The sequence below is a fragment of the Mirounga leonina genome, unplaced genomic scaffold (genome assembly GCF_011800145.1).
Source record: "Mirounga leonina isolate KUSES-001 unplaced genomic scaffold, KU_Mleo_1.0 Mir_201, whole genome shotgun sequence".
Taxonomy (NCBI): Eukaryota; Metazoa; Chordata; class Mammalia; order Carnivora; family Phocidae; genus Mirounga; species Mirounga leonina.
The window spans coordinates 27750107-27759912 of NW_023270504.1; the positions used below are offsets into that span (position 1 = coordinate 27750107).

Genomic DNA, 9806 nt, shown 5'->3' on the forward strand with positions numbered 1-9806 from the left:
TGTTAACACACAAAAAGCCGGAATATGTGTATGGATCTAAACAGATGTATGTTTACTAGACAAATAGGTAGACCTATATTCGCGTCGATATGTAACATATGTGCGTACATACGGGTGTGTTTGTGTGGCTTCAGCAGTCAACTGGTGCCATGTAAACAGGGCAGAGACCGGACTGCCTTGCCTTTTAGGAACTGGCTCCTAAATCAAGCACTCTGTGAGAACACACACCTCCGATTTCCAAGGAGTGATTGTCCTTAGCAGGGCAAAACTATCTGCTCCTGGCTGAGAATGAGAACCCAGGGCTGGGCCGGAGGAAACACAAAGCCACCCTGGTGACCGGGGCTCGGTTGGCAGCACGCAGACAGCCGTGCTCCCGAGGGCCCATCACAGCAGAATCCTACACAGGGACTTGGGGGCCCGGTTTGGGTAATGGAAATACGTTGTTTTCCCTCAAGTTGAAATTAAATATAATTGGTAATAAAATGTTAGGAATTTGCAGCGCTGCAGGAGCTAGAGAAGTTTTGTTGCTTAATTAGGATTGTCTGAGATGAACTTAGAATTTGATTCAATCTGTTATTGTTGTAAATAACTTTATAATTATTCTATAAGGGGGGAAAAAAAAGCACACCGATACCTTTTAAGGAATCTGATTATGGTGAGTTTGGCCCAAGTCTGGATGGATGGAGCAAGCAGGTGCTGTTTTTACCAGCTCAGTAATGACATTGAGGGGGCAGCGGCGGGTGTGTGTGTGTGTGTGTGTGTGTGTGTATGACTGTCCTTGCCCAGCCCGGTGTGGGCACAATCCGGGGAGCCCAGACAGTCTGTGGAAATGCACACATTTGTGAGGCTGGAAGATGCTCCTTACACTAGAAACCCTGCCATGGTTTGGAAATCTGGAACTATAGACCTTTTGCAGTAAGCTTAGGAGTGATTCAAACATTTCTAAACCGGTGCAGAGCACAGAGGAAGGATGGAGGCAAAGTTGTGAAGTTCAGCAAGGCTTATTTTCCAATGTCACCCAGTTCGGCTTTCCTTTTTTTTCTTTCTTCCCTGAGTGGTATTGAATACCTCCCCGACTCACCCCTTCCTTCCTCTCTTCCTTCCTCCATCCCTGCCTTCCTTCTTCCCTCCCCCACTCTCCTTTTGTTTCTTACTGCTATTTGTTGATTAAGCTTTCATGCTGGATACTGGGCTCCGTAGAGATGCAAACACACCGGACCAAACCAGACACGGCCCCTGCCTCACCCTCTGAGTTGCTCTCCAGACACCCCAGCTACCTCTAAGCTTCTCCCTCCCCTTCCTCAAAACTCCTGACATGATTGACACATTCACACTGATATAAGCGTCTGATTGTAATTGACACATTTAATCTCTGCTTGCTGGCTAGAGATAAGAAATCCTAAATCAGGGGCGCCTGAGTGGCTCAGTCATTAAGCATCTGCCTTCGGCTCAGGTCATGATCCCAGTGTCCTGGGATTGAGCTCCGCATTGGGCTCCCTGCTCGGCGGGAAGCCTGCTTCTTCCTCTCCCACTCCCCCAGCTTGTGTTTCCTCTCTCGCTGTGTCTCTCTCTGTCCAATAAATAAATAAAATCTTTGAAAAAAAGAAAAGAAAAGAAATCCTAAATTAAAGAAATGAATGGCCAACAGTGGAAATTTCAGAGATCTATGAACAGATTGGAGACTTATAGGGGAAAATGGGGAAGGAGGAATGATTCTTCTGGAGCTCCTGGAAACAAACACAACCAGTGTCAGGGGGAAAAAAAATACAAGTTCTGCTCTCACCCTCTAAGATGGGGCTGAGGAAGAATGTTGGTTCTAATTCTCTGAATTCTGGGCAGGGCAGGACCACCTGGAGCCTGGGCAGGGAGCCCTGTTCATCGGTTTGGTAGTAGGAGGTCCTAATCTAGATTAGAACCCTGCTCAGTCATGGATTGTCTGTGTGACATGGGGAGAGTTACTGACACTTTGTCTGTGTCTATGAAATGGGGTAATTTTACCTCCCAAATAGGGCATCTGTACTGATAAGTGAGATCATGGCTGAAACCACCTGCCAATAGCAGGTGTTCTCCAAGGGAGTCATATTCCTCTAACCCCCCGTGTCCCCAGGGTGGGGTACTGCTGGCTGGGTTTCAGTGGGAGGGTCCTGGGCATCCAACTTCAGCACAGCCCCTCACACTGTGGTAGCTTGCATCCCCAGAATGGAAGCTCAGAAGTGCTGTGTTTGCTTCCTCCTCAGGGAAGTGTACCGCGTGACGGAGAGTCTGCAGCGCGAGAAGTCGGGGCTCCTGAAGCAGTTGGATTTCCTGAGGTGCGTGAGCACCGGGGGTGTTCCGAGAGCACATCCCGGGTGCCTGGAGTGGGAAGGGCCAATCTGAGAGTCTTCCCTGCCTCCATTGTGGACGGTCATAGACACCGAGAGAATGCCCTCATTCCCCTGATCCCCAGCGTATCACATTTGGCCCATTCACACACACGCTCACATCCCTCTCCAGGCTGTACCCCTGCAGGTGGGGTCTGCCTCATTCTTCGTGGCATCTCTTGCAGCACCTTGTGTCGTACTTGCTCCAGTAGGAGGGGAACTGAGTTTCTTGAGCTGCTACCCTATGGCAGATTTGGTACCCTTTCATCTTCAACGAAACTCAGGAAAGGAGGGCAGTTGCTGATAGAGAAATTAACGGAGGAGCACAAACAGAGCAAAGGAGTTTAGAGTTTCCTTAGCTCGCTAAAACTCACTGTAAATTCAAAGCTCATTGGTCTGGGATGTGCCAGAACCAAACCCAAAACAAAACCTGTGTGTGGAAAGATGGGGTTTTCACTTTTGCCTGTGAGGTTTCCAAGCTACTTCTGTCTGCCAAACGCCTCTTGGGAATGGTGATGAAGTGCAGTGAGTGGTCTTGAATCGGGGACACTCGGATTTGTTTTGTTTATTTGTTTATTTATTTATTTAGAGAGCGAGTAGGGGGAGGGGCAGAGGAAGAGAGAGAGAGAGAATCTCAAGCAGATTCCGTGTTGACCATGGAGCCTGACGCGGGGCTGGATCTCAGGACCCTGAGATCATGACCTGAGCCGAAATCAAGAGTCAGATGCTCAACCGACTGCGCCACCCAGGCGCCCCAGTTTTTATTTTGTTTTATTTGAAAGCCAGGTGAGGTTACTGTGTCTGTCTGGCATCTGTGATGCTTCCAAATGGAAAAGTGCTCCAACCTGAATGGGACATGGCCACGTTCTAATCCATTTGAGAGCAGGTCTTGATTCTTAGGAAGCTTTAGTGGAAGCAAGAGAACAAGATGTACAAGGACAAGTTTTTGCGGGTTTTTTTCCTTTTTTCTTTTGTACTTAGAAGAAAAGGACAGATTCAAGCGAATGAGCAGAGGAGAATAACAAGGCAGCTCTCTGCGTATGGGTCTCTTCGGAGACCAGCATTTGTGCAGAATCACATGCCTGAAGCATTTCTGTGCTGTCGCATGCTTTACAAGCTTAGATTCTGCAGCTGCTGACAGCCCAGATGTGGCCGATTTTTCCTCCACAGTGAAATCACCAGGGAGTGACAGAGAGCAGTGGGAAAAAGGAGTCAAGTAGAGAGATAATGAATGCTTGGGCGAGCGATAGCGGGAATGTGGAGTTGGAGATTGGGGGGAGGAAGTGGGGGAATTGGGACAATGGCTGGGATGTGACAGGAGAAGGAAGGGACAAATGGAAACAATTTCAGGACACTCAGGAACACGTGCTTGGGAACCCAGCATCTATACTGTAGGGCTCCTTATAAAACTTGAGTGAGATCAGGACACTTTGCTGCCACTCCCCCACCCTCCATGGCCTCACATCTCTTTTAGAGTAAAATCCCAAGTTCCTACAATGGCCCACAAGACCGCGAATGGTCAGGTCTCTACGTGTCCCCCCACCTTTCTCTGACCTAATGTCCTAATGGTTCTCCTCCGAGCACTCTGATGCCCTCCTACACATCCTGTAGAGCTTGACTCCAGGCTTTGCCCTAGCCATCTCCTCTGCCTGTGATGCTCTTCCCTCAAATATCAGCATAGCTCCCCTCTCCTGCAAGTCTCCACTCAGATGCCGCCTCCTTGAGTGCCCTACTGAGATACCACTGCACCCTCTGACACTCTTTTTTCCATATGCCTGCTTCGTCTTTCTCAATAGCAATGACCCCTGCACTAAAATAAAATTCCCTGGGGACAGGAACTCTTTCTTTTATTCATTGTTTGTAACCTTGGTAGCTAGAACCGTGCTGAGCATGGAGTGGGTGCTCAGGAGACATTTGTTGAGTGACTGCACGCATGCATGAAATGAATGGGTCAGAGAAAGAGCACACGCACCCAATAGCAAGCTCACAGGTGCTGCGGGAACTCCTGGTTACCCTCTAGGGGAGGCTCTCCCTAGTGGTAGGATCCTGAAGTGCATGATCCTGAAGGATCTGTCTGTCCCCCAGCCTCCAGCCGACTTACACACAAACTAGCCTCTGTCACAATCCCCAAGGAAAGACACACTCCCTGGGCTTTCCACGTCAAGATTTTCTCTGCGTGCATCTCCCTGGCAAACCGGCCACTATTGGATCTATCCACTGCAAACACCATGTCTGAATAGATACCCCTTTTCCACTTGCAGGGAAAGGAACAAGCATCTTCAGGATGAACGGGACATACGTTATCAGGTAATTGCCCCATGCTCCTTTTCCCAACCGGATTTGGGTCCACTGGCAGCCAGAGCCTGTGTGCTGGGACCGGCCCAAGAATGTCCTTGACGTCTGGCTCATCCTTTCTGTGTGAGCAGACAATGGCATGGATTTTTTTTTTTTTAATAATAAAAATGCAGGGTGGCCTTCTGAGTAGCAGTGTGTGAATTTTTGATGAAGTAACACACTTGCCTCTTGGCATAAAGAGACTAAAATATTTAAGAGGGTCACAGATCGCTTCAACATGGACATGGTAGATCTATCCAGGAGATGGCACAGTTGAAATATCATGATCACTTTTAACCAAAATGCTCACAGGTTTTTTTTTTCCCCCCTTCATTGACATGTTTAATCTCTTGATGAAAAATTTGCATTTTTATACCATCATAGAACAAATTAAAAATGTATATTTCACTATTAACATCGTTGATTTTAAGTACACATTTTTTACCCTACGAGGACCCCTGTTTCTCTGTACCTGAACACCACACTTACATACTCTCCCAAATAGCACAGAATCCTATATGGATTTACAGGTCTTCACTTTGAGCTACATTAAACAAAATCCAGGATGCCATGTTCTCCCACTCATCTTCCCCTTTAGATAGGAGCCACTGGATGCTCCGAAGGGACAGAAAAGGAGGACAGGATTCACCGATGCAACTTCCTAATCATCAGGATCTAGTACATCATGCATTTCTCATGTGTCCTTGGGCAAGTCATCAGCCTGCCCAAACATGACCCCAGCTCTCACATGAGGAAATCCTATCCTTTTTTCCATATTATAGGGATTTTTGAGAAAAACTCTTGCAAAGAGGAGGGTCATAGGCTCTGGGCCCTGAGCTGGACAGTGGCCTGAATGTGGTCAGCATACGGCAGCTGGTTCACAACTAAAAATCCCTGGGGAGAACTTGTTATACCCCCATTTCTTTCCTGCCACTGACTGGCAGCAAATTTCTCTACCACCCACCTCTATGTACTGTCAGAGCAAGGCTTCAGCCTACACATGTTTGTTTGATGATGATAATGGTTATAATTGTTTTAGAAGTAACACTGAATTTGTTTTAAAATTTCCAACCAAATGTCACCCTAATCCCTTGACCTCACTTCCCTTCACCTGCCAAACTCATTTTGCTTTGAAAAGGAAATGGAATTAAGAATCTTAGTGGGAAATAGAAGAAAGAGGGATAAAATCATGTTCATGCTGAATAATAATTAAAGATTAATTTGGAATCATTATAGCCATACCTTCAGGGGCCCTGGGAGCACTGCAGTCCCTCCTTCTCTCATTAAGAATCACTGGGAATCGTGGGGATAGCTGGTTAATGAGAGATTCCTCCTATGATCTAACTCCCCCTCATGTCCTGGGAGACATCTGCTGGGGAGCACCGTGAGCAGGGTTGTGAGCCCCCACTTGCCGCGGGGCACCAGGCTAATCGATCCTCAGGGCTGGTCCCTTTCTCATTTCTGGGGCTTTGGAAATAAAGACGAGTTGGAGACACACAGACGAGTGTGATTTAAAGATGCACAGTCTTTTCTGCCCATTCATACCTTCCTATGCCTTCCACATAATCTCTTGTCATCTTGCAAATTGCTAGTACTGCTGTGAAGGGTAACAAGGTGGACCCCAAGCTCTAAACTGTGTATTGATTTGTTCTATTAGATTGTTGGGCAGGAGATGGAGGGATCCTGATGAGAAACAATAGCAAAAGGAAAGAGTAAGAGAATGCTAACAGGGAGACCAGAACATTGCTTACTTCAGAATTTGGTTTAGAGCCTGACCTTTGAGTTGGGAAAGTGGAGCCCTTTCTGCTCAAACATTGGGACAAATCAGCAGGTGTGGATCTGAGGGCATTTTGTGTTTCTACAGAAAGATAAGGCAGCCAAGGCAAACACAGCTGCTTCCAAGGCGAACTGGAAACAGAGATCTGGCTCTGTGATAGGCAAATACTTGGACAGCAGAGGGATTCTTAGGAGGTAAGTCATCCCTGATTTCTTCATTCATTATGTGTTCCTTTGTCTTGTACCCATCGGCTCTCAAGAAGTGGCCCCGGGTAGGGAAGCCCAGAGTCATTTGCACTCACTCCCCTTGAATCTTGGAGGACACGTTCCTTTCTGTTCTGACATCCAAGTGGGAGGGGGACTGTGCAGGGCAGGTCCCTGGGACAGGACATGGTCTTCTAGTGTGTGTCTGCAGATAGGAACTGAAGAGGTGCTGTAGATCAGCAGAGGAGAGACAGAGAGAGGGGATGAAAAGGGTCAAGGGAGAGAGGTGGAGCGTGACTGGAAGATACTCTCTGTTGGGCAGAATGGATGCACCTGGTTTTTCAGGGACATGACTGTTTGGGCTCTGAAGGGTAATTGAAGTGTGGGATGGCGTCTCCAATAATTGAGCGGCTTTACAAACAGGAATGGGGCCTGTGCTTGACAGATTTCTCTCAGTGCTTCACATTTAATTACCTCAAAGATAACATTTTTTTTGTTTCGATTAGACAGCACAGTAATCGAATTTGAGTCCCCAGAGGAGTGGCTCATCGCCCATTGAAAGAGACAAGCCAGTCCTCCACCTTCTTTTCCTTTTTGGCATGTGTCCCATCCACATAGATGGCCACAGAAAGGTAAAGGCAACCAGACCCCTAAGAATCAAAGCCAGGGAGAAAGTGCATGAATTTGCTCATCCAGGAGACCCTGAGGACAGCAAGCATGAAATACACAATACAAAAAAGGGAAGTGACTCTGGAGATGTTGATGAGCTCATTGGTCAAGTCTTTGGACCCAATCATCCTGAACTCTTTCTCTAAATAGCTCAACAGAGGGACACCTGGGTGGCTCAGTTTGTTGAGCATCCGACTCTTGATTTCAGTTTAGGTCATGATCTTGGGGTCCTGAGATCGAGCCCCGTGTCAGGTCCCACACTCAGCACAGTGTCTGCTTGTCCGTCTCACTCAGCTCTTCCCCCTGCTTTCTCTCTCTTTCTCTTTCTCAAATAAATAAATAAATAAATAAATAAATAAATAAATAAAATCTTAAAAAAAAAAAATAAATAGCTCAACAGAGGGATACAATTTGGGATCCAAGTTTCTGCAATAATAGTTGGCCTGTTGGTTGCTCAGCACTGAATATATTCATTCAACAAACATTCACTGATTGCTTAATCTGTACCAGACATTCTTTTGAGTTCTGTGATGTCTCCAAAAATAAATTAAACACGAGTCCATTGTTGAGTGCCTACTATGTGCAAGATATTTTGCTATGTGCTAGGTATACAGTGGTGAGCAAAAGAGACCCTTTCGTAGAGCTTAGGGTGGAGGAAAGGAAACAGACAATAAGCAGGTAAGTAACAAATCGCACACCCTGAATTCCAGGACAGGCTTTGGCAGAAGCCACTGCTCTCTGCTGCTCGTATGTAGCCTTTGATGGCAAAACCAAAAATAAATTTAGTCGTGCTAAGCTGAGGATTTTAGAGGATGTCAACAATGCTTGAGTATTTCCCAAATCAAAAGTTTTTCCAAGAAATACTTCATTTTAGGGCTGTTTCAGTGGCCATTTCTTTTTTCTGGTTGCAAGGCCTTTCAAGAAACATGCTGTGTATGTATGTGCACACTTGTTTGCATGGGCACGCACGCATGCACTCACGTTTGTAAGCAGAGTGAAAGTGGATGGAATACTAATTGTGTTCCAAAGTGGATAAGCAGTCCGTAGGCTTGTTAGACTGTAGAAGAAATTTGTTGGAAGGAAGACAGTCAGCTTCTATTCAAAACTATGATTTTATAAATAAGTGGGAAGGTCCCTGAATTGCTACAGAATTCTTTATTTTGTATCAAGGGACCCAAATTAAGTCACCATTTTTGTGAGCACTCTATCTTAATTTATCTTTCGGAGTTACACCTAACTTCAGAACAATAATACATGCAGTTTTTTTTTTCCTTTCCCTTCCTATTATTGGTCCTTAGGAAGAATAAATAGTATAAGCCTGGGGGCACAATGAAGGGAGCTTCACTGTTCTGCATATTCTGTGACCTTCGCCTACCTTCTTTCTCCTTTGGCCCTGTCACCTCCTCACCTAATTTGCATTCCATTCTCCTTTCTAATCCTTGCATGTGTGTGTGCATGTGTGTTTCATTTGGGGACTCAAGGTTCTCCCTGTCAGACTTCCATTTAAAACCCTTCTCGGCTTTAATTGTTCCCAGAGATCTGAACTCGTGTGCAGGAAGGGTCTATGAGGTCTTTGCTCGAAAACCTTCTGAGAATACATTGGCTCACGTCTGGTTGCCCAGTTCCCTCCACCTCCTTCTGCTTTTCTTTGTTCTTGATGCTCAGATGCTTCTGGAAGCAAATATACACATAGGCCTCTGAGGCCACTTACTCCTGACGCTGACTGGCAGGGATATTGAAAGAGAAAGAGAAAGGTAGGAAAGGCAGGTAGAGGTGCCCTGCCTGGCTTCCTTGCAACCCCAAGCCCATCCACAAATGGGCAGCTGCTTCTGAGCCAGTGGTGGGGCTCCTCCCAGAGCAGCAGTCCCCCCTCACTCACTTTGCTGAGGGCTGTTTTGTGAACGCATCTGTTTTTATGCTTTTGTCTTATTAGGGAGGTAGGCAGGACACATTATATGGTGAGGAAATTGAAGGCTGGAAGAGTTGAAGTGTTTTCCCTAGTGGCACAGTCAGTAAGGGGCTGGTATTGTGACCACAGCCAAGGCCACCTGATTGTTAATTGAAAATGCTTTATTTCCAGATCTTTTATGCTCCTTTCTTCACATCCTTTATTCTTCCTTTTTGGCGTTTCTCATAGCTTGTTGAAGTGTATTTAGTTGTGCCATTACTGCTTCAGCCCCCCCACTAAGCTGAGCATGCCATGAGGAGGGGCTGTGTCCATCTGTGCATGACTGTGTCGTTAGCTAAATACCTGGTGGTAATCATCACCACCATCTTCCTCATCTTCATCATCACCATCATCATCACACCACCTTCATCATCATCATACCACTACCATCATCGTCATCACACCACCTCCATCATCATCATCACACCACCTCCATCATCACCACCACCTCCATCATCATCACACCACCTCCATCATCATCATACCACCTCCATCATTATCATCACACCATCTCC

The 9806-nt window shown here is 46.4% G+C and overlaps 1 protein-coding gene across 1 annotated transcript in view; it reads left to right on the plus strand.

Moving 5' to 3' along the window:
* CRACR2A (calcium release activated channel regulator 2A) overlaps window positions 1-9806 on the plus strand; it is a 99251-nt gene that overhangs the window by 64668 nt on the left and 24777 nt on the right. The window contains exons 10-12 of the mRNA XM_035028441.1: window positions 2238-2309; window positions 4622-4667; window positions 6559-6665. Of these exons, the coding sequence (XP_034884332.1) occupies window positions 2238-2309; window positions 4622-4667; window positions 6559-6665 (225 nt within the window). The remainder of the gene's footprint in view (window positions 1-2237; window positions 2310-4621; window positions 4668-6558; window positions 6666-9806) is intronic.